The sequence below is a fragment of the Sinocyclocheilus anshuiensis genome, unplaced genomic scaffold (assembly GCF_001515605.1).
Source record: "Sinocyclocheilus anshuiensis isolate Anshui unplaced genomic scaffold, SAMN03320099.WGS_v1.1 scaffold186, whole genome shotgun sequence".
In the NCBI taxonomy this organism is placed as follows: Eukaryota; Metazoa; Chordata; class Actinopteri; order Cypriniformes; family Cyprinidae; genus Sinocyclocheilus; species Sinocyclocheilus anshuiensis.
Genome location: NW_015542355.1, coordinates 2,540,712 through 2,566,097, shown reverse-complemented (window position 1 = coordinate 2,566,097; position 25,386 = coordinate 2,540,712). Strand labels below are relative to the sequence as shown.

The following is a 25,386-nucleotide window of genomic DNA, read 5'->3' as shown; positions in this document are numbered from 1 at the left end:
TACAAACAAACATGTTGACGTCACAGCACAGAAATAAGATCAGTCACAGCATTGTTTTACCTCACAAGATTTTGCTCACCCTAACATCAGATGTGTCCCTCTGGCAACTTCGCCAAGAGCGTGCAATGCCACAAAACGTCCGGTCGGGATGGTCAAACTTGTTGTTATTACAATTCAAGAAAAACGTGGTGAAGGGTTCCTGTGGGATTGAGGAAGTGGCACACAATGTCAGATTAAAACAACTTTCATAAGCTTTTCTTAAAAAGAGAATTAAGATTTTCAGGTTCTGAGAGACAATAGAATATAAATGGACTACAGTGAAGACTCACTATCCTGACAAGCCAGAAAAGAGTGGATGCTGCAGTGGAGTACAGTGATGCGTAATGATGGGGTGGAGTTCCGTCATCCTCCCATGTCTCAAAGCGTTCGGCATAGAACACGGCTCGCTTTGGATTCAAGGCTCCGATTGGCTATATTACAAACAGGAAGGAGAAAAAATAATTCTAGTTATTATACTAACCAAATGACTAATTACATTTTTTAAACTATAGCTCACTTTTGATTCAGGGCTCTGAAAGCTGAGTATTATTATTATATTTAAATTATTACTTATATTCAGAAAGTATGCTTTAATTTGATTAAAAGTAACAGTAAAGTCATATATATGTAAAAAAAAAAAAAAAAAGATTCTTTCAAATAAATGCTGTTGTTTTGAATTCCTCAAAATTAATTTCTTTTCTATTTCTCAAAGAATCCTGAAAAGAAAATGTATCAGTTTCCACAAAAATACAAAGCAGCACAACTGTTTTTTTTATCATTGGTGATAAATATTTCTTGAGCAATAAATCAGCATATTAGATTTATTTTTAAAGGATCATGTGACACTGAAGACTGGAGTAATGGCTGCAGAAATCATCAGGAATGAATTACATTTTAAAATATATTAAAATAGAAAACAGTTATTTTAAATTGTAATAATGTTTCAAAATGATTTTAAATGCAAATAAAAAAAAAATAAAAAAAAACTTTCCATAACCAAACTTTTGAACAGTAGTCTATATGTATTTATATTACATACAGTATGATTACATTACATTTGCATTTAAATTACAAAAACAAACAGTGGGGTTTGAAAAAAAAAAAAAATCTGAGACCACTTTGGAAATTTGAGATTTGAAAACTGGTATTTGTAAAAACTTTGAAACAATTCCTATGAAATTCCGGATGATTTGTATATCTCTAACTGAGCTATGGAAAAAGACTTTCAGGAGTGGCATACCTTTGAAAGATCCCGGAAATTCCCAGGCAAGGTAAGATCCAGGTCCTCTGACTCATAGTTAGTCAGGACCCAAGGGAAGACAGGATATTGGTTCAGATCATTATACGTCCTCCCTGCAAACAAATATCAACAGACAATGTTGTGTGTGAGCATGTAACTTACATACCGCATATCACAATTTGATTAGTGATAAAACTATTAGTTGCAAAAGTAGGAAACTTATTTTTGCAGAAAAGAAAACGGTGCACAATCTTACCTGCAATCGTGTTGAGGAACATGAGGTACTCAAAATTTGAAATCTCCCTCCGCTGCCATCTCTGAGTCATATTAGACGATTTAAAGAGCTGCCTTGGTGTTGCCAGAGATATCCGTCTATGGGAGGAACAGCAAAATAACACGACAATCAATTAGTGTTGGCTAAAAACACATTTAGTATTAATTAACAGTTTAATGTTTAGTCATATAACAACCACTACTAAACTGATCTCATATGACTGAACCAGTTTCAATATTAGAAAGCCAACATCAAAGACCTTACCTTGCCTGAGGGAGGCCATAGCTGGTGCCAACGCCGACCCGGGGTAAACTGTTCACTACCTTCTTTACTGTGGCCTGATCCGGGAAGTTGAACATGACGGATGCTGTGGAGATGATAGATGATAAAATAGTGCCATTAAAAACCTTGAATTAAACAACATTTTGACATTGTTGTTTGGAGTGTTGGCATCTTACTCCTGTTAGCCATGAAGACCTCTAGTCCAGTGTTTTGGAGCAGGTAGCGTCTGGAAAAAACTGCTCTGATCTCACTGAACATCCATTTCCCATGCAGACCCTCAGTATACGCCAACACCTGACAAACACAAAAGCAAAGCATTTAAATACAATCTAAAGGAAGACAGCATTTTGAACTCTGGGACAATAGCATTGCCAACGCATGATCCTGAAATTCTGACTGGATGATATTCACGTCAACTGATGCAATTTTCAGTAATTCTGTGTGAAATAAAAGATGTAAAAAAAAAAAACAAGGCTATAACTCATAGGGTGACACTATCAGTGGCACATACAGTACCTTTGAATCAATCTTTTTGAAAGCTGGATCATCTTCGTCCACCTCGAAATAGATCTCTGTTGTGGTGATTGACAATGTTCCTCTAGCAACGATCACAGGAGCAACGAGCTGGGCCGGTGTGCTCAAAACCACCGGACCTGAAAGAAACCATGTCACAGAATGAGAAACGTGACATTTAAAAGTCCTGAGTCCTGGATTAATGAACAAATCAAGTGATTGTGGTTAGATTTTCCAATAACTTGGGATTTCAAGACCAGTACTGGAGAATTAAATAATCTTTTTGAAAATGTAACATTTAATACATCTAAAATCTACATCGTCTGGTCCTAAAAAGCATCTTTCACCATTACCAATCCTTAAAAATGATCATTTCTAGTGGTGCCATTAGCTGATTGCTGTTATCAGGATGATACTTTGCCAAGGCTCAGTGATTTGTCACACAGCATTTATAAAGCAGGTTTTTGAAAACAAAGCATGAACAAATGATCAAAGGCATCAGATTTCAAACCACATTGAGATGAACAGACATAGACCTCTTTGATATTTTTGAAAAAAAAAAACAAGCTAATTAGTTTAATTAAATAATGATTAAATAGCCACAATGTGTTAAATACAGTCAGCGACTCATTAAGTTAATGAATAAGTGGCTAATTTGATAAGTGTTAATTAGTTCAATATCAAAATGCGATGTAGCACTTAAGCTCATAATCACACTCTTGTGCAGATTCAGTTGAGATTTGCATCAAAAGGGCTGGAGCTTGTTCTTGGCTAAAACACTAATTAGCAAACTCGTTTTCTGAAGGACCAAACTTGCCTCTTGAGATAAATACCCTTGGACGAAAAGCCACTGGGGATAAAGTACAGTTGCATACATTAGCACATACATCAACAATAAATCAAAGAATCACCACACGAATGATTTCTACATGAGCAGCTAGAGTGGCACTCTTGGTGCAGGCTGGCATTTAAGACTAATTTGTTTAATAGTGCCATGGCAGTCTTGCAATGGGATCTGAGGAGGCTGCTCATGAATAATAGCCTCCTGAGTGCAGCAGAGATTCTGAATACCTGCAAGGTTGTCGATCTCTTTCTCCTGCAGCAGACTGACGGCATCATCATCTCCTTCCAGCATCAGCTCTGTCTCAGGGTTCTGATTGACCACCGAATGACTACGGAACGACTTCTTTGACTTCATGCCTTCTTCCTCCTCAGGGCCTGCCCATACAAAAAACAAAACAAAAAAAAATATATATATATTTACAATAATTACTCTAAAACAGTCCATGCAAAAAAAAATAAAATAAATAAATATTATTTTTATTTATTTATTTTTTCCTGATCAAATTAATGTGTATTTGCATATGAATTATGTACGGACACGCATCACTTTAAATATATTATGTCTCTGAGACATATTTGGGCACTGTAAATTAGACTGAGGTGGTATGGATGTGTTGTGGCTGACCGTATTCTTCTAGAGATTTGAGAGCCACATCCGAGTGGGTGGACCCAAAGGCATTGCGTACGAATCTCCGCCTCCTGCGCAAGTCATCCTCCCAGTAGTCCAAACGCCAATAATCATGCAGCTGACTGAGGTGGGAAAGAGAGAGAGAACGAAGAGGTGATGAATGGCCAGGAAACTAGAAACAGAATTCCAGTAGCAAAGGTTGACAATAAACTTTGAGATTGTAAACCTCTGTGACATGGTTCCCCATGCTCCATGCTTATTGGTCAAAATGTTGAGGATCTTCTGTTTCAGCTGGTTTGCAGTCACATGATCTCTGTGTTTGGCAGCACTGATGAGGTGATCACACATCTTTTCCTCTTCTCTCCTGTCTGCAGCGTACTGGGCACAGTTCGACTGAAAAGAAAGCAAAGGAAATGATCTTCACATCATTCCTAATGTATGATAAACAATTAAACCGTGAACACATGACAGTGATCCACACAGACTGACTGACCTCAAACTCAGCATGTTTGTGGACATCTTCTGCTCTCTGCCTGTTGAGGATGAACTCAGCCTCATTGGCGACACGGACAATGTGATCCTTCATGGCGTGACATAGAAGCCTGAAACAAAAACACAGTGAAACAGTCTGCATTCTAGCAGCATAAACCTGAAATTGTGACTTTATTTTGCATAATGAGCATCTCCTTTCAATATATTACACCAGATCTCACAAAAAAACAACAACAGGAATTGTACATTGTTTTTGGTATGAAATATCACTTTGAAAATTTTAACTTAATGCCAGCCAAGAAGGAACTTTAATGAGAATGCAACGTACCTCCCCTCATTAATAAGTTCGATGAATGCAAGTCCTGCATTCTTTTGTATGGAGTTCTGCCACTCCTGAAACCACACAAAACAACCATTATGGACCTTAATGAATGCCATAATTTAAACATTTTAATGTGCCGAAGATAAATGCATTTATAAAATGATGGATCTGTGAAGTGAAAAATGCTAAAATGTTTTTGTTTCATGCATATTTTTCCAATAATAAATACAATTTTCGGTCTATTTTCAGTGTGGATGATAAAGGCGCCTGATATGGTTGCTTAAGAGATGCACTGATGATCTTTCCTGATTGGCTCTTTGCCACATAAGCGAGAGTGATTATTGAGAAAGAGAGGCAGAATGCACTTAGCATCCACTGCAGATGCTTCTAGAAGGACACATCACAGGCAGCTCCCATTACCTTCTGCTTCCTGCCAATCAATATTTAGGGTACGGTTTCGTCCCCTGAGCCACTAATGGAGGGCCTGGAGCTTCAGTAATACTATATGTGCTGATGGAGCAATGACGGGAAATAGAGGAAGGAGGGGAGAGGAGGATGAGAGGGCATCAGACACAGGATGGGCCACTGCTACACCCCAAAGCTCCTAATCTGCACTCCAACTCTGAAGGCAGAGGAAGCCTGCTGAGATGTTGATCATTCAGAAGAGTTGAAAGAGGTTTAGTGGGGTTCCTAGTATAAGATACTGACACCCAGATGTGACTATGATAATTCTGCTTTGAAATGTTTGATTAGTGGTGAGAAAAGTACATTTCTCCTCATGTGGATTGATGGCAAAGCATATTATGGAGCACAGTGATAGATTGTCTTAAAGGTAAGCAAGAATTCTTCACCTTTAAACACTAAATGATTTCAGACACTGTTGATTAATCAATTCTACAACAAGACTGAAAAACAACAGGAATACTTTCTGAATGTGATGTTTAGAGGCGTTACTGGAAGCTAAAGCAGCATTACTGTAGCTCAAACAGTTGAGTGTGGTGCTACCAAAGGTCTTGGGTTCGATTCCCATGGAATGCATGAACTGATAAAATGTGAATGTATTTTGCTTTGGATAAAAGTGTCTGCCATATGCGTGAATATAAATGTAAGCTAAAGTGTCTAGTTCAGAAGTATGCAGTGATACTTTTGATACCCACACTGGCTTTAGCGTAAAGTAGGGTGGGTCTGAAATCGGATCCTGTTTAGGTCAAGCACAAAGAGGCTCAAAAGATTGATGAAATGTTGCCACATTGCAGCACTGTGACCTTTTCCAAGATTTTAAGCTGTTTAAAGACAGTTTCAATGCAGTTTATTTGGGGTTTATGAAGCCTGAAATGTAAGTTGTGCGCTGATAGAAAATACTGAAACTTGGTGAATGACAAAATGAAGTCAAAAAGAATTATTCAAAATAAATGATTAGAGAATAAAGTGAGAAATCTCACCTGTGAGCACAAGAGCATCACAAGCTCCACAACCGATGTGCTGGACTTCATACAAACTAAGCCTGTAGCAGTGCATTGACAGAAAACAGATGTTAGCATGCGCATGTCTAAGAAATGAAAATAAATCTCAGTGGGTTCCAAAAGACTGACAACACAAGAGAAAATGTTCAGATTCAGAAGCTTAAATATGAACTTTCCTTGGGTTTAATTTGTCTAAGTTTAGTGTATTTCCAAGTTTATATTGCATTTGAAATCCCATATATTCAGTGTAGACTTTTGGACCCCACTGTACATGTGTGTAACATAAAATTACCTAATGTAACTGGCTCAAAACTTTAAAGTGATAAATCTGATCTATTTTCTAATGTACACACAGTTCTGCTTTAATTAAACAACAAAAACAGACAAACATTAAACTGTGCGGAGGTCAAGACAAGGTGAGAGCACAGACATTAAAGCCTGACAGAACAACAGGGAGGGGAGGGAGAGGATTCAATAAAGAGGGTGGAGAAGAGAGGAAGACAAAAGACAGTGGTGGAACTAGAAGCAAAAGTGATTCACTCTAGATCTGGATCTTCAGATTTAGGTTTCCTTTGATTTCAGATAAAATCAAGATAGGAGGTCCTCTCAGGACTCAACAATAAAGATGGCCTGAGAGGCCGGGCCCAGTGTGAGCAAGTTTTGGGCCAGTTGATGGAACCGTCACTTGCCATACCAGCTATTATTGCAAATTAAAACAAATGTGTTTATTTGTTTTATACATTTTTTTTTTCTTTCTGGTAAAGAAAACATTTTGTAAAATATATTTTGTCTGATACACAAATTTAAACACAAAAGGTCAGTGAAAATCTTAATTCTGAAAAATAAATAGAAAATACACACCACTGCACTATTACATTTAATTTATTTATGTATATTTTAATCCAAAAATGAATTTGTCTGTGTTGTGAGGCCAATGGAAATATTAGCTAGGCATATATATATGACTAGGCCAAAAGGGAAAAAAATCCTAATTGTTGAGCAGGTTTTTTGTTTTTTTTTGACATTCATTGGAATACCTTAAATCACTTCCTTAATGTTTAGCATGCAATTCTTTCTTCAGTTCCTTCAGGTGCAGTAAATCTAAATTTTTTTAAACATTATTTCATCCTAAGCAGTTCTGTTATTCTCATACCTGCTCTGGGTCCATGTACTCGCACAATTGTGTGTATGAGGCAGCCAGTGGACACACACACAGCAGACAGTGAGGGACTCCACAGAGACACCAGGTAGAGAGGAAAAGGAGCACTATACAGCACCTGTACCTTCTATGAGCAACTCCTGCCCATGACTGCCCAGCAGAGTCCGCGAAAGGAAGGGGGCGAAATCCACAAAGATCTCCCTCAGCAAAGGCGCCACTTTCTCTAAGGCACGCTCCAATTTAGTTGTGATACTACGGGGGGGGGGAATGAAAGACAGAAAGAGAGAGAAATACTGCAGTTAGCTCCAAAATACAGAGACCAGTTCAAAAATCACACTTCCTTTCAATTCCAGCTGGTTAGTATGTGACAAAGTCTATGGCATTACTGTTGGGTTAAAGCCAACCTACAAGAATTCAACCACAGGGAGGCAAATGCTTAACGATCACCCTATCATATTGCACACATCACCCTTAAGTGCCACTGCGCTTAGCTACAAGCTGAGTTAACCTGCACTAAGACTATAACTTCAGCGTCAGGGATGCAAATGACACCAAACAAGGGCAAATGTGAAAGGTTTCATGAGGAAAAGAAATCAGTGATAAAAGTCTGAGGACATCCAATGTGGTGCAAACAAGGAATGACTTGACACTGAAGAATGACAATGTCTCTACTGAAACGGTAAGCTAGCAGGGTTGATTCTGTTCAGTTCTTGGTAAATATAACTGCTGATTTGGAGTGTACATGCTTTTTGTGGATTATTTGTTTTTGTTAGGCATTTTGCAGCATTTCAATTAAAAACACTAGCTCATGTCACTGATACTAAATCCTAACCAGGTCTGATGCAAAAAAATACTGGAAATGACAGCAAATCAGAGCATATTTGATGTCTATGCTGCATTCACATCACGTTTGCGTATTAAGTTGGTGGCTAGTAAAAATCATTAATTTCTTAGTTGAAATTGTCATGTCATGTAAAAACAAAGACAACAGCTTCATCAGTTAAGGGCAGTTAAGTAGCAATCTGCTTGATATGCCATTTTATTACATCCATTGTTTTGTGGCGCTCTTTCTTAGGTCAGTTTATATAGGTCAACCAAGTTAAGTGTCGGTCTTATTTAGTCTGTGGCTGTGAATGGCTCAAAAGTAAAATCTCTTATTGTCGTCTTGTAATTACAGTAAATAAATATGATGTGAAGGCAGCATAAAAATACAAATAAGTGGACCAATGAGATTTCACAGCGGGCAGGGCTACCCCAGAATAATGCAATGGAAATAGAAACCAACGAACGGCAAAATGTTTAACACATCGACTAAAACTATTAAAAAGATGTTTTTGCTAACTAAAATAAATCTGAAATAAAATAAAATTTAAATATTAGATTAAAATCTTAAACTTAAAAAAATATTGAAATATTGCCTTGGCAACTAACTGAAATAAGTTTAAGTTGCAGCACTAAAATTACTAAAACTAAAACGGAAATAAAAATAAAGTAAAATAGAAAAAAAAAAAAAAGACAAAAACAAATAAAATTTATATAAAAAGCTAATTAAAAAATAGTATATAAAAATACTAAAATAGCACAGGCACATTACGCCTTGTTTAAAAAACATTTCATTGAAGAAATTAAAATGGAATAGACATGATTTTTATGCTTGAACATTTATCGCGTCATGCCTGGTTTGGACAATGTATATATGTGAAAAAGAGACAGAATAAAATCTAGCAGAACCGTTACAAATCAAAGCAGCAGCGGTGGTGTAGCTGGCCAGCTTGAAAACTCACAACCACCAGGAAAGAGAGGAAAAAGAGGCATAAAAAGAGAAAACAGAAAGACAGAGAGAAAGAAGGGAAGGCAATGTTAAGCTGGTAGCAGTGGGTAAGGGGGGCCAGTTCAAGCTTCCTTGCCTAAGAAACTGTCCTGCATCTCTGGGGGCTGTTTGGAATCCTGTCAGCGAACTAAAGGATTTGAGTTCAGGAGGCGTCAGCCTGGTTCGCAGTGGACACTGGTCCACTTCACAAAAGGCACTGCAATACAAATGGGCACAAACAGACAGTAATGACTGTACAGGCATTCACTGCAGCTCTTAGTCTAAAGTGTGACGTAATCCCTGTGTGTTGATCTGTGCCAAATCAAAGGATGATTGAGCCCCAAAGCTTCTGTGTCGTACATGCAAAAAATGAAGAAAATCAATTCTGTTGCATTCAAATTAGAACAGATGTACCCGTGTTTGGCAGGAAATACACTTCAGACTATCAGGACCTCAAAGTGCATCTTTAAAAATGCACAGAGACCTCAGTATGTGTCTCTGAAGGAATCTGTGGCTGTGGTGTGTGCTGTGGTTACAAAGATATACAGATCGGGAAGTGTAGAGAGGAGACAGATGTAAAGTGAAGAAACTAATGGATTATGGGAATCATAGGAAGAAGTAAGACTGCCAAAAAAAAAGAAGAAGATGAGCACAGGATGTGATAATGCATGATTTAAGTTTTTAAGCATGTGAATAACTGGATAAAGTGAGGAAGAGCATGGGGTGGTGGAGGAAACGATGTGTGTGTGTGTGTGTGTACCTCATGCTTTCCACTGTGTCTTCAGGCATTGGTGCAACGGTCTGCACCGCTGGGAGGTTTTTACTTGTGGCACCGTTCACAAAACTTGATGAAGAGGAGGATGAGGAAGAGGCAGAGTCAGTGGCACCTGTGAGACGTAATGGATGAGACACATTAGAATAGATTAAGCACAAGGAATGTTGACTATCCTAAAGAAAAAAATCCTCAGAATTGTTTATAGTACTACAAAGCATGCTTAAATGTCTAGAATGGTCACTACGACTAGAAAAGAGTCTAAACTTATGAAAGCCCCTGACAACCAAAAAATAGAAAAAAAACAAGATGTCACAAAAATAATCACAGCTTAACCATCCAAATTAAAGTGACATGCAGGAATCAAATGCACATATAGACCAACAAAATGTATATGCTCATGGGATTGTAAGATGATGGAAATATTCAGGACGACTTGCCTGTTGTGTTGATCATGCTTTTAGGTGTTGCCGTGGCAGCAGCAAATATATTGGGCGTACTTCCTGAAGAGGGCACACCACTGGTGGTGGGAGTTCCTACTGTGTTCACAGCCAGGCTTCCTGGAGGGGGCTTCTTAACAGGCACCACCACACTCCTGTGAATGTACACACACACACACACACACACACACACACACACACACACAAATATCAAATATATTGAATTTATTCAATAATTAATCCCTATACACACAAAATACTTTTTCTTTATTTTTCTTTTCTTCACATCAAAATACTTGTATATACCCTAAATTAAACACTTATATATACAGTACCATTAAAAAGTTTGGGGTCGGTAAGATTTTAAAAATGTTTTTATGAAGGAATCTCTTACTTCTGCAATGCATTTATAAGACTTTTTTTTAATCCAAAGCGAGTTACAGTAGAGAAGCATAAGCAATTCTTCAAAGTGCCAACAATTTTCAAACTATACAAAGCCTCTTAATAAAAAAAAACAAACAAAAAAAATATTTTTAAAAATATTAATATTAACAATAAATTAAACGTAAATACACTACTGTTCAAATGTTTGGTGTCACTAAAACATTTTATATGTTTTCGAAAGAAGCGTTTTATTCTCACCAAGGTTGCATTTATTTGATAATAAATACAGTAAAAATAAAGAAGAATTATTGTGAAATATTATTTCAATTTAAAAGACCAGTTTCTGTTTGAGTATATAAAATATTCACCTGTCCTACTGAATTATTAACATTCAAGAAGCCTGTGAATGATTAACAGCATAATCTTATGTATAATTTATTCATCAGGTTTTCTTAATTGGGAAGAACAAAGAGGATTGATGTTCAGAGGGGCTTTAGTTTGTATTGTAGAGTATCAGTGGATCCCACACGCCAAGCCAGTCAGTCTCTTGAGCCCTGAGCACACTATTGCACAGAGCTAGTGGCATTTTTGAGGAGCTAGACAGAGACGGCATTAAAAACAAAGAGAAGGCCTTGTGCTTGCGTATGCGTAATTAAGGTGTTCTTGACTTGGCATTTGTTCTCAAAAGTCTTGACGTACCACATGTAAGTGTAACCGCATTGATTCATGAATGATTTATTGGTTCAATCGTTGTGTTCCAAAATGTAGTAGGCAGCATTTTAAGACAACAAAAGCGCACACCTGAAGCAAAAGCTATTCCAAAAGGCAGGCAGCATTAGATATTTCATTTTGCTCAACTTAACTTTATACAATTAATTTAAAAATTATATGTATAATTAAATTATATTACATTATATTATATTTTATTTTATTTTTAAAATGAAATTGAAATGACATTGACATCGACTGGTTTTTACAGATGCATATCATTGTTTATTAACCTCAGTGCATTGTGGGTCTGTACTAAAAGTTTATATTATTAAATGTTAACCTAAGTGAAATTACGTCTATATTTTAAGTATAAAATATTAAATTATAATATTATAAATTATTATATCGTATATTTAAGCTTGATGTGTTCAGCTCTCTGGGTCTTGGGTTTAATGCTTTTAATTATTTGAATAATTATTTGAATAATATTGTCTGTTAATAAGGTTGATCTGAAAGATAACAACACATATCCATGACAGAAAAGCATAATGTATCTTGGCTTATTTTGATGTGCTAGACACTTCACGCTAGAGCTGCCCACCTGTCAAACGAGTGGAACTGCATGGGCAGCATAGCAGCAGCTTCCCTCTTCAGGGCAGGGTCAGGGTGGTACGGCTGGGGTTCGGGCCCTGCCTCCCCCCCCTCCATCGGTGCTGCCACTAAACTCTTCAGGATTTCCTTCACATTGATTCCCTTGTTGGCCTGGCTGATGCTGGAGATCGACGCGGCCGGTTTCAGAACCTCCACGCCAGGAGGCGACTCCAGCAGGGACTCGCGGGACTTCCTCACCTCTGACGACAGTGTGCACAGCAACTCACTCATGGCATCCGGGCCTCCAGAGCTCCCACTCAATCCGCTGTAGTCTGCGCCCAGTTCGGAGCCATTGAGAGCACTGGTGACTTGCTCCTCCCCGATGCCGGAGTCAGTGTGAGGCAGCGAGCCCTCCAGGGGAAGATCGTCCAGAGGGGTGGCAGCCTGTCGCTCTCCACGTACACCATCTGTGAAGGAGGATGGGTTTTCTGCAATTTGCACACACATACACTAGTGGTCAAAAGTTTGAATTAAGACTTATTAATGTTTTTAAAAGAAGTCTCTTATGCTCACCAAGACTGCATTTATTTGACCAAAAATACAGTAAAACCAGTAATATTGTAAAATATTATTACACCTTAAAAGAATTTTCTAATTTGATATATTTCAAAATGTAATTTATTCCTGTGATGACAGTTGAATTTTCAGCAGCCATTACTCCAATCTGCATTGTCACATGATCCCTCAGAAATCTTTCTAACATGCTGATTTGTTATTATCAGTTATTGTTGGTGTTCAATTATTAATATTATTATTTATTATTATCATTATCAATGTTTTTGCTGCTTAATATTTTTGTGGAAACCGTGGTATATTTTTTTCAGGATTCTCTGATGAATAGAAAGTTCAAAAGAACAGAATTTATGTGAAATAGACATTTTTTGTAACATTATAAATGCGTTTATAATATCCTTGCTGAATAAAAGTATAATTTTTTTCTTTTAATCTCTTAAAGGGTAGTATATTGAGGTTTCCACAAAATATTAAGCAGCAAAAACTGTTTTTCACATTTATATTAAATGTTTCTTAAGCACAAAATCAGCAAATGTGACCCTGGACCACAAAACCAGTCATAACCTTTCCATTGATGTATGGTTTGTTAGGATAGGACAATATTTGACAACTATTTGAAAATCTGGAATCTGAGGGTGCAAAAAAATCCCCCGATAGCCTGCTGGACCTGCCGATCTCCCGTTGTGGCTCCAGGATGTCCCGGTATTTAGACACCATAAGGACAGAGATAAAGTAGACCACAGCCAGAGCCAGGAACTGAGCCTGTTTACTGTCATCCTGTTGAACACACAGTATGGTTAACAATCATACTGTTCATGTTAACATACATGTTTTGTTTCAGCTCAGGTAAGTGAGTGTCTCACCACGTCTCTGAAAACGACAGCTCGGAGACGATTGATGTCCACGTCCTGCAGCAGTCTATCTGGGTCTTTGATGGGAGAAAGGTTACGCGGGACATTCTGTGGCAGAGAGGATGAGAGAATCATACACAGCACACACACACACACACACACACACTGGTTTTATTATGTACATAATTGCATACTAGAAGAATGCACTGCTTTTTGTTCGGTTTCTGATGTGCATTTGATGTGTTTTCTGAATTTTGTGTATAGATGCATTTTGCATGCGCAAATGTGTTTGTTCTCTTGTATTTCTGCAGGTGTGTGAGTGTATAACCTTGCTGGCGGACGCTGCAGTCTGTAGGTTCTCCTGGGTCTTGCTGATTGGCAGTGAGGTTTTGCTGCCTCTGTCTCTCTGCCTCTGCCTGCATTCCAGACAGTTCCTCACTGCTACACAACACACTGAGAGGAGACAAACAGTTTTACTAGAACGTCTGCCTTGATATTTACAGCACACCACACAGACATATAAGTACACTACCGTTCTAACGTTTTGGGTCAGTACAGTTTTTTAAAATGTTTTTGAAAGATGTCTCTTCTGCTCACCGTGTGACACTGAAGACTGGAGTAATGGCTGCTGAAAAGTCAGCTTTGTCATCACAAGAATAAATTTCACTTTAAAATATATTAAAATAGAAAACTTATTTTAAATTATAATAATTTTCCACGATATTACTATTTTAACTTTATTTAACAAATAGATGCAACCTTGGTGAGAATAAGAGTCAGAGATAAGAGCAGAGATTCAGTCATTACAGAAGCATTACATTACATGCATTACAGCTCACTGCAGCCTATGCCAAGCAGTTCTTTTCCACCTGAGTATTAATTCAATATTGCACTCAGATAAAGCTTTGCAATAATGTCTTGCACACTTAAGTTGATGAAATCCTCCCTCTGGGGAGTAACTGGATGACTATATAGCAGAGATAATAAGAGACAGTTAAGAAATGTCTGAGTGGAAGATGTCTGATTGTATTTAAACACTTATTAGCATTTGTTGGGTGTTTAAGTGGTAAACGACTAAAGACACGCGTCTATTGAGTGCAATCAAAGTCTCATAAGATAATGACACTGCAGATGCTGTGTTCACCTGTGCTGGTGGGTGAATTAATCTCTTGTCGGATGCTTCTCCCCGATAGGCTGCTGGACCTGCCGATCTCCCGTTGTGGCTCCAGGATGTCCCGGTATTTAGACACCATAAGGACAGAGATAAAGTAGACCACAGCCAGAGCCAGGAACTGAGCCTGTTTACTGTCATCCTGTTGAACACACAGTATGGTTAACAATCATACTGTTCATGTTAACATACATGTTTTGTTTCAGCTCAGGTAAGTGAGTGTCTCACCACGTCTCTGAAAACGACAGCTCGGAGACGATTGATGTCCACGTCCTGCAGCAGTCTATCTGGGTCTTTGATGGGAGAAAGGTTACGCGGGACATTCTGTGGCAGAGAGGATGAGAGAATCATACACAGCACACACACACACACACACACACACTGGTTTTATTATGTACATAATTGCATACTAGAAGAATGCACTGCTTTTTGTTCGGTTTCTGATGTGCATTTGATGTGTTTTCTGAATTTTGTGTATAGATGCATTTTGCATGCGCAAATGTGTTTGTTCTCTTGTATTTCTGCAGGTGTGTGAGTGTATAACCTTGCTGGCGGACGCTGCAGTCTGTAGGTTCTCCTGGGTCTTGCTGATTGGCAGTGAGGTTTTGCTGCCTCTGTCTCTCTGCCTCTGCCTGCATTCCAGACAGTTCCTCACTGCTACACAACACACTGAGAGGAGACAAACAGTTTTACTAGAACGTCTGCCTTGATATTTACAGCACACCACACAGACATATAAGTACACTACCGTTCTAACGTTTTGGGTCAGTACAGTTTTTTAAAATGTTTTTGAAAGATGTCTCTTCTGCTCACCGAAGCTGCATTTATTTGATCAAAATACAGTAAAAACAGCAATATTGTGAAAAATTATTATCGTTTTTTAAATTATTTAAAAACTTTTTTATATCATTTTAAAATGTATTCCTGTGATGGCAAAGTTGAATTTTCAGCAGCCATTACTTCTGTTTTCAGTGTCACATGATCCTTCAGAAATAATTTTAATATGCTGATTTGGTGAAAACAGTTGTACTACTAAAAATTTTTCTGGAAACCATGATAGATTTTTTCAGGATTCTTTTATGAATTGAAAGAATCAAAAGAACAACAATTATTTGAATTTTTTTGTAACAATGCAAAGGTCTTTCCTGTCGCTTTTGATAAATTTAATGCATCATTGCTACATAAAAATATTAATAAAAAAAAACTTTTGAACGGTAATGTACATACTGAGCTGCACATCATGGCTTTTGCCTTATGGTTTGAAACCACTTTAAAGGTGAAGTGTGTTCTTTATTAATGCCTAAATACTTTCTCCTATCCCATCTTAATGGAGAGGAAAAAATAAGTGAACCATTCAATCATTGTAAACACTGCAGGTCTGTTTGTTTGATGGCCTCATATATCGAATTCTTTTAAACTACTACTTGTAGCAACATTCATTCGATTTTGTTGCCACAGAAATTATATTCAGTACTTCACCCTTAAGGTACAAAAACCTTACACTGAAACTACTTTATACAATCAAGGCATACAGTATATAAAAAAATGTAATATTTGAAATAGTTACATGGGTAAAATTAATCACACATACCTAATCGTAGACACTGGCGCATTAGTCCCCCAGACGACATATTCTTTTCAGCCTCAATCTCACTGAAATTGAGAGAACTGGCGAACACGAGCACATCCACCATGGCCATCAGCCGGCTTAGAAATGTGACTGCCGTTTCTGACGACATGCCCTGGGTCGCCTCCACATTCTCAAGCTCCGTCTGGGACACACACACATACACATAACCAAAGTCCAGAAGTTTAGAAATATACCCTAATACATTTTAAAGCAAAAAACCCACACACAAACTAAAACGGAGTAATGCTCACACCTACACAGTATTATACTGCTGATAAGGTGCTGACAAACAAACAAATGTGTGATAGCAGCAAATCAATAATGCCAGGCCAACTTCACATGAAACATGCCTCTCGAAGACATTTAGTTGGGGAGGAAGGTGCTTGGAAAACCTCACACCACTAGAAGGAAGTTCAAACCAGTGTGACACCCATTTGAGTGTGAACAGGCAGTGCCGCAGTGCCGTGTGTGCTTAATCTTTGCAGTGGTCAGGGAACACATCACCATTTTGCAACATCAATATCAAAAGTTCAACATAATTACATGGTGTATTACAAAGGACAAAAGTTTTTGTAAAGCAAAAAGTTGACAAGAACATACCCACTGTGATTTTAAAAAGTCGTGGAGCCTTTCAAGCAGAGGCAAATATGCTTTTATATTCTATAAAAAGCCTCTTGTGAAAAATACAGGGTGATGGAGATATGAACTGCTATCTTAAAACCCACAGCTGAGTACTGAAAATAAAAAAATTGATGTTGAAAATTGGGAACATGCTTGTTGCTAGGAGACATAATAGTGGCGGATAAGAGGTCACGCAGTGGTGCATTGTGGGTATGTATAGGGGCGATAGCTCGGACCCACCTCTGCCCCGTGCCAGAGCTTCCTGGCAGGCTATTAACTTCATTGCTTTTTGTCCCTTTCTGTAAGCAAGAACCTCCTTGTGTCTTTATGACCAACACAGAGGGGAACAAATGAAGCTGACATTTAATAAAGACCCTTATAAACGGACAAATAGAGCCGGGGGGCTCATCACAGCACCATGGTGCGTGCTAATTCATTTAATGCAATTTAATATCAGTATCTGTATCTGTTTGAAGGTTTTCAGTGAATAACAGACGATTATGATGAAGAAGGTCTGATAAGATACTTTATCAGATATGACCACTTTAACTGATCATATAAAAGAATAATGCTAATAAGTTTGCATTTTAATACAACCATAATCTCATATTTAAAGGTGCACTCAGTTTGTTTTACTAATTAAAAGAGTTCTACACATGAAGAAAAAAAATTGTACTTCTGAAAATATTTAAAATCATTATCACTCACTATTTACATGGAGAAGGGGCCACCTTTATGAAATCATAGGATCAGCCAGATACTACTTACTGGACACTTTTACATAGATAATAAATTAATTGTGGCTGACCGCAAATCTAATTTTTTTATATGAACCTGAAAACTTATGCATGGTGCTGCAATCATCATACCTCTATACCCAGCCCAAGACGACTGGAATATTGGTCAGCTTAACATAAACATGAATTACTGAGTGCAACTTTGAGTGCAATACATATTTCATAAATGTTTTATGATTAAATCGAATGAATGCAGACATAGTCTGAGGCTGAAAAAGACAGAAAAGATGGAAATGATCTGAAATGGATCATACATTCTGAACTGTGGCATTAGTGATATTAAAATGTAACATTAAAAAATAAACAAGACTGTGAATGTTAGAAAAGAATAAATAAATTGGAACTTACAGGGTTTGCACTAACCTTAGAACTCTGTACATGCAAAAGAAACAAAAAAGACAAAAAAAGAAAGAGAGAGAGAGAGAGAGAGAATTAGAGGGAAGGGGAAAAAGGAATTAGAGGCAATACAGACAACAAAAGGATACAAAAGCACAAAATAAATGCTTAATAAACAATAGAGTCAGTCAGAGAACATTTCAGAAAAAGCTGTAAGAATTTTTGCCCGAAATAAAGTTATAAATAAAATAAAATAAAATAAAAAAGGTTAGATTGCAGGAAAAATGTCAAAGAACGCAGGACAAGAAAGCGGCAAAATTAGAGATTGTGTTCATATTTAAGAACTCAGTGTAAAAGATCCAAAGGAGGATGAAATTTGACATCAGCAGCACTCAATGTTTCTATGTGTAGGCAAGAGTTAGCACTCTTTCTCTTGAACTCAGTATAAGATGAGACATGTATTGTTTCAGCAACCATTCAGCGACAATATAACATTCAGTGATATTCAGGGAATAGAAACAGGAGCAACTTCTTTAGAGATTCTAATTTAGAAGATTCTAAATTATCCAATTACAGCCCTTCCAAACAAAAAAGAAAAATCAGTCACTAAAAAAGTGGTTTTATAATTCAAGGATGTTGTACTGATGTGAATATCCACTAGGGGCCGCTCAAGTGCCACTTACAGATGGGGAGGTGGCAGCAGAGAGCAGGGGAAGGATCCCGCCACATGCTATAATGATGTTATCAACCATCTGAGAAATGAGGTGGATGGTGTTGTGGACAAATATAATGTTCTCGTTACTGTTTACGAAGTCCATGACCGATTTCGTAGAGTGACTGAGAGAAAAAGAGAAGACAGTAGTGAAGCAAGACCATGTAAAAGCATATAACATGTTAATCTTTTCAGAGTTTTACTGTCAAATGACACAAAAGAGGTTACAGAGAACTAGATTATAAATAACATCCTTGCTGTTAGTCTTGGAACAACCAATCAGATTTTACAGACAGGGCAAGGAGCAGCGTTAGGGTTAGGGGTTTCAGAAAAGTTGTTCCAGAACAACACAAGCTGTTCATCCAGGAAAATGCCTTAGCTGGCAATTTCTGAAGGCCAAAAACTCTCATACCTCCTCCACATGTGTACGTCACTTTCCAGGGCAAACAACAGGTCAGTGAGAAGGCGTTGATGCATGGGTGACCATTTGAATTCTGGGATACGGAACATGGTAGTTCGAGGGCCAGGGCTGAACTGTCGGCGCTGTTCCTCTGTCATCGGCATGCCCCTGAAGCCCAGATCCACACGGAGGTCCCTCTCCATCTGACCCGACATACGACCATGAAGAGCCTACAGGAAAGCAGCAATTCAATCATTCATCCAAGCCATTGGCTTTGATTGCTTGTTAGTTCATTACGGCATTCATTTGTCTACTTAATTTTTCTGGTTCTAAACCAGATTGAGACGCAACTTATTTAAAGGGTTAGTTTACCCATACAACAAGTCTATCCTTGGTTGAATACAAAAGGAGATGAATTAAAGGTGTCAAATGATGCGATTTCAAGTTTTCCTTTCTCTTTGGAGTGTTACAAGCTGTTTGTGAATAGATAAGATCCCTAAAGTTGCAAAGACTAAAGTCTCAAACCCAAAGAGATATTCTTTATAAAACTTAAGACTTGTCCACGCCCTCCTAAAACGTCTCGTTTAAACACGCCCCCACATGTCTACGTCACCGTGTGGGAAGATTTGCATAACGCCACCCAAATGTTCACGCAAAGAAAGAAGGAGTAACTTTGATTCTCGCTGTAGTATTGTTGCTGGCGAGTTTTGGGCAGTGTAGAGTAGCGCTTGTTGTTTGTCGTTTCTCCAATCACAAATGCAGACAAATGGTTTTATGTTTACGCGTATATTATTATAATGACAATATAAGTCATTATAATCCGTAATTATGTCCCACTGGATGCAACAAATGCCTCGTTTGTAATGGCTTTTATTGTTTTTGTCTCATCGCGCCGGGACACAGCATCACAGTATGGTAAGGCGCGTAACATTTCCGTCACACGCTTAAGGTATTCACAACGCACTGGATAGCTGGCCAATCAGAGCACACCTCGCTTTTCAGAACGATGAGCTTTGTAAAAATCGACGCGTTTCAGAAAGGCGGGGCATAGAGGAGCAACAATAATGTACAGTATGTGGAAAATAATGTTTTTGAACCTTAAACCACATAAACACATTGCATTACACCAAATACACAAAATAATGTTCTTTTTAGCAACGTCATATGACCCCTTTTAACTTCTTTCGTTACTACTTTTTATTTTTTACATTTCTATTACTATTCTCCTTCGCCACAAATTTCAAATCTCATTAGTGTCAATGTATATTCCAGGGGTGTCCAACCCTGCTCCTAGAGGGCCACCTTCCAGCAGAGTTTAGCTCCAGCCCAAATTAAACACAACTGATCCAGCTAATCAAGGTGTCCAGACTCACTAGAAACTCACTGGAAAAGAGCATCATGAACATTCTTCCTAACATGTCTTCTTGTATTCCACAAAAGAAAGAAAGCCATACAGGTTTGGCACAACATGAGTGGGTGAGTAAACCTTTCCAAGAGTTACCATCGGTGGGTAAACACAACAAATAAAAAATCAAATCAAAGATATAATGAGTGATTCGCACCTGTGTGGTGGCTGTAGTCTGAATCTTCTTCATTTCTTTGTCCTTTCCATCGTCGGATCTCTCCGTGTCTGAAGTGGTGCTGGCTGCGTCCCCTCCGCTCTTTCCTGCCCTGGCCTCCCCAACCTCTTTCTCCAAACACTCTGCTGTCCTGGCTGCAGCCTGGGCCTCGGCTTCTGCCAGTGTGCTGATGTCCGCCAAGGAGCTGTGCAACTTAAACCCATCATCTTCTGTTAGGCCACTTGGGGTTTGAACCAGATCTGAACCACAAGAAGTCATGTGGGCCAGCAGGCTGAGGTCGTCACTGGCGCTTGAAGTGTGTGGAGTTGTTGGACAATGGGGCTGTTCAGGGCTGGGCAGCACCAGGGGCTCCGTCGACGCCAATGAGGGAAGCAGCTTCTCATCCACCTTGGGGAACAGGAAGCCATTGTTGCTGGGAACGCTGTCCTTTTCATCTGCCAGTGTGATTAGAGGACCCAGGTTCCCATCGTCTTCAGTCAATCCCACCACAACGCTTTCCTCCTCTTTGGGGACAAGACTCCCATTGAGCTTGTGAACTGCTGCACAGTAGGCGCTGTCCAACAGCGAGTCTACTTCCACCAAGGGACCATTCTCCATGCCACCTCCTCCTCCAAGAACCTCCGGGGACAGATCCAGATCGTCTAATTTAACCTCTGTAGCCTCCACCTTCTCGGCTTTGATGTCCACCAGCAAGTCATGGACTTCCACACGTACCCCTGCAGCCGACCTTTCAGCTTCGCCCCCCGGACCTTTGGTCTCGGCCAGCAGGTTCCGAGAGTCTGCGTTTTCTCCATAGTCTGCCTCGCTCTCTGGTGTTTGCGTCTGAGATGTGTCATCAATCTCGCGGATCTCCAGGTTTCCGTTGACAGTGGTGGGTTGGGTGGAAAGGCCGGAAATTGTGCTGACGGAACCTTTCTTTCCTTTCTTGATGTTCTCTTCCTCTTGTCGTTGGTACTCCTCGTACATCTTTGCCAGGTACTCTTTGTGCGCCTCATAGGTCACCTAAAGAGGTGGGTAGTAGTGGTTGTAAGTCTACCTTTGTGCTAGTCTACTTTCCAAGCAGATTTTTATCTTATCATCTCCACCATTAGATGGATTCAACTGGATCCCTTTATCCAATTAGAAAAAAAAAGACTTATCCGTTTAACTAAAATCAAATACAATTACTGTTAGTAGTATGACCAAAAGACAAGGCCATAGAGTGGGGATGGTAAAAATAACAACTGTTTCATCCTTCACTGACATAAGAAATGCATTAAAACCATTAAATATGATTTTACGAAACTAAATATATCAAGAAAAGAGCTAAGAGCTGCAGATTGGCTTGCTCTAACCTTGGAGTGGGCGATGGAGAGTGTGTCCACCCACACGCGCCAGCCTCCCCACTCATACTTGATGGCATGGTAAAGCAGGATACGGAATATGTTGTAGACCATTTCAGTGATCTTCTGCTCCTCTGGGTTCTTTGGGTTAATGTAGCCCAGAGAGAACATCCAGTCCTGCCACACTGAACACTGCAGCAGACACCTACACACATTACAATGACACCATGATGCCAATTTAGATAGAATGGACTAATTCTTCACTCATGCAGAATGTTAACTGATGTAAAAGCTCTGGCGCTAAATTTTTATGACACCTGTTTTTAACAGTGGCTATACACTAATGGAAAATATGGTTTTCGAAAGATACTAAATTTATGCATGCTCATTTCCTCTATTTTTACATTTAAATTACCTTTGAGTCATCTAATGCTCAATTGAAGTTAATCTTCCAAAACACTATTACTTTAATAACACTGTTAAATGGAATTTTTTAAACACTTAAAAATCAATATCCATATCCATTTTTCATACTCAACATTAAATGTTGTGATTTTATTTTGTATTCCTTTTTTTAATAGAGTGTGAAATATTGCAAATTATGCTCTGATAAATATTTCAAACAGTCGTAAGCTATATTATAGTCCCATGACCTAATTATTACCCCATGTTGAATTCGTTCCACTAATGGAAACCTGGAAACCTTCACTCTATGTAATCAGAACTAAATCAAATCTAAACTTAGAGAATCACTCTGTAAATAAAAGCTGAACGCATCAGAACCACATAAAGACAAACAGCCTACGCAAAGTACTAAGGAGGGAGTGGTTTATGATTGTTAGAACTTGCTGGAAATACTCCTCTCATCTCAGATTCCAGACACGTCTGCTCACTTCAGAATGCCAGGCTTGTTATGGGATACAGAAACAAGCAGTCCCACTTCACCACTGCTAAAATATGCATTGTGATTTTGGTATGCAGTTGTAACCATGGCAGCAGCTGACTGAGTGGGCCTGGATGCATGGTGTGCCGTGGGCTTATTTAGGATAGAAGTGTGCAGACACACACATACACACTCTCTCTCTCAATGTACCTAAATCTTATTAATGAGCAAATAAGGCTAACCTGAGTCCAACAGGTGACAGTCAGGCTTAGCCTCCACAGGAGCCCATGAAACGGAACAATGCAGAGAGAATGCCACTACAAATCTTCATTCCTCAATGCATTAATTATGACACTAATTGATTTAATAGGAGGGAGCGTCTTTCCCACTGAGAGGGAGAGGCTAAATGCTTCTGATGTTTGCATACAGCTTGCTTGTGTAAAAATATTGTAGTGTTTGCATATGTCTGGGTTTCTGTGGGCATGTTTGTACGTAAGAGGGGAATTGTATGATGTGCGATTCATCTTGTGAAATTCTTTTGTATGTTTATCTATAAATATTAGGTTTTGTTTGTATGTGTGTCAGGGGTGTTTTCTCAGAGGATCTAAGGGAGGAAGTGCCTTTTTACTCAACAGTAAAAAGTTATGAATTGTTTGCTCATTGATATTCAATGCTAAATGGCCTTCTATTGGCCTTAACATGAAAAAAACTGTACATTCAGAACATGAATTTACTTTAGACAAAAAACCTAAACACAGATTTAGTATTCCCCACTAGTGTGTATAAACAGCTTACCGTCTGTTCTCTCTGCTGTTACTGAAGAGTTTGATCATGTCGGACAGGAAGAGGCGTCGTACTTCCATCAGCTCAGCGCTGGGGGAGGAACTTTTAAGCAGCGTAGCCACAACCTTCAGAATCACTGAGAAAATCAAAAAGAAGAAAGAGAGAGAGAATTGAGAGCGAGATTGATCTGATGAGTGTTGAAATTGATCTGATAAAATAACTAGAAATGAAATGAACAACAGAGACTTACTGGGGTTTTGGATCTTGACTGTAGAATCGGGTTCTGGGTGAGGCTTATGCACCACCTGAGTGCAAACCTGTTCTGTTAAGATCTACATTAGACAAAATTCAGTTTGATTAGACCAGAAATCAGTTATTCAAATACACATTATCATCATTCTTATAAATATATTAAAGATAAGGTTTCAGAGAGAACGCTTTCAAGGAAGCCTTAATAATTTGTAATAAAAATATATCTGAATATAAATAATAATAATGAACGATATTATCATTTTAATAAACAATGCTGTTTATCATAAAGCTGCTTCAGACACTTTTCATGCCTAAAAAAACCTTTTTACTCTTGGTAAAATCACTGCATGCATGGCCTCGTGGCTCATTGTTTTAATAACTGTGGCAATAAATATTTATTAATAGATATAAATGATTACAATGGCACCATAAATTTATTAAAATGCATTGAAGTGTATTTTCCCCTCGTTTTACACAGACATTAATATTTCTTGTTATTGGACACTTCTGCTTCTAGTAAAAATTAATCATGGTAGTTATAATCGTATAACCATATATAGAATTTCTACAATGGATTCTCCATTTGTGACAGCTGCCATATCACAGAGAGCAAAACATACTGAGAGGACCTTTAGAAATACCTTTATAATGCATTGTATACAGAAAGTGTTTAACCTAGAACCGTTTCGTGCAGACAAGTGGATACCTCATAGAGCGTGTTGTAGGTGGTGATGGTCACAGTGCTGGTGTGCATCATTAGTCGCTCTCCGAGCAACGTGAAGAGGCTGTGTGTGTGCATGATCTCCACCTTCCTCCTGTACACAGACACACACACACACACACACACACACACACAGAGCACAGGGGGAGATGAGATAAGAGGCGCATGTGACATGTTGTTTGCAGTGACATCGACAATGCAAAGGCAGGTATAAACTCACTCACTGGTTCAATTTTACCTCACAGCCTTCCACACCATTAAGATCAATGAGGAGACGCATGCAATTGGCACACTGATGCGATTAGAAGTGACATCGCACTCCTCAAGGGCACACACACACACAACACACAGCTGTCAGTGGCCCTCTTACAGCCTTTCAGAGACATCAGTGTTCCCGAGCACGTCAGTCAGGGGGAGGGGACATGACAGCACAAAGACCGCTGGACAAATACATTTAATTCACCACTCAGACAAGGCTGAAGATGCATATGACAAATTAATATGCAAATTAATGACACACACAGTTCTGCTCGTGGGCGTGTCTAACATAAAGCAAAATTTCCTAAATATTAGTAATAAATAAAAAAAATGGGGTAAAAACAAATTTGGGAAATGACACTAACCAGATTTTATTATATATTCTATTTGAAGGATTAACAAGTGTTTTGTTTTTTTTTTAATAATCTGATTTTATATTTAAGCAGGAAAGTGTGATGGATAACCTTAAAGGGGTCATATGATGCTATTTTAAAGATCATTATTTGGTGTAACAGAATATGTTGACATGCTTT

At 38.5% G+C, this 25,386-nt stretch overlaps 1 protein-coding gene across 14 annotated transcripts in view; it reads right to left on the bottom strand.

The window, feature by feature from the left end:
- Positions 1–25,386, bottom strand: part of LOC107691681 (neurobeachin-like) — a 137,375-nt gene that overhangs the window by 7,621 nt on the left and 104,368 nt on the right. For 2 of the 14 annotated variants that reach the window (XM_016490452.1, XM_016490455.1), the window contains exons 18-48: positions 24,581–24,689; positions 23,873–23,954; positions 23,635–23,758; positions 21,969–22,161; positions 20,617–21,636; positions 19,067–19,284; positions 18,626–18,779; positions 17,955–17,978; positions 16,150–16,330; positions 15,103–15,227; positions 14,787–14,882; positions 14,532–14,700; positions 11,974–12,451; positions 10,278–10,432; positions 9,826–9,952; positions 9,163–9,282; positions 7,374–7,507; positions 6,076–6,137; positions 4,640–4,704; positions 4,313–4,421; positions 4,046–4,212; positions 3,817–3,941; positions 3,420–3,566; positions 3,166–3,198; positions 2,352–2,488; positions 2,012–2,129; positions 1,818–1,920; positions 1,536–1,651; positions 1,280–1,392; positions 330–470; positions 80–199 (exon numbers count right to left, since the gene is read on the bottom strand). In XM_016490452.1, coding sequence (XP_016345938.1) covers positions 80–199; positions 330–470; positions 1,280–1,392; positions 1,536–1,651; positions 1,818–1,920; positions 2,012–2,129; positions 2,352–2,488; positions 3,166–3,198; positions 3,420–3,566; positions 3,817–3,941; positions 4,046–4,212; positions 4,313–4,421; positions 4,640–4,704; positions 6,076–6,137; positions 7,374–7,507; positions 9,163–9,282; positions 9,826–9,952; positions 10,278–10,432; positions 11,974–12,451; positions 14,532–14,700; positions 14,787–14,882; positions 15,103–15,227; positions 16,150–16,330; positions 17,955–17,978; positions 18,626–18,779; positions 19,067–19,284; positions 20,617–21,636; positions 21,969–22,161; positions 23,635–23,758; positions 23,873–23,954; positions 24,581–24,689 — 5,065 coding nt within the window. The remainder of the gene's footprint in view (positions 1–79; positions 200–329; positions 471–1,279; positions 1,393–1,535; positions 1,652–1,817; positions 1,921–2,011; positions 2,130–2,351; positions 2,489–3,165; positions 3,199–3,419; positions 3,567–3,816; positions 3,942–4,045; positions 4,213–4,312; positions 4,422–4,639; positions 4,705–6,075; positions 6,138–7,373; positions 7,508–9,162; positions 9,283–9,825; positions 9,953–10,277; positions 10,433–11,973; positions 12,452–14,531; positions 14,701–14,786; positions 14,883–15,102; positions 15,228–16,149; positions 16,331–17,954; positions 17,979–18,625; positions 18,780–19,066; positions 19,285–20,616; positions 21,637–21,968; positions 22,162–23,634; positions 23,759–23,872; positions 23,955–24,580; positions 24,690–25,386) is intronic. The other 12 variants (XM_016490461.1, XM_016490464.1, XM_016490463.1 and 9 more) reach the window with 10 other exon arrangements.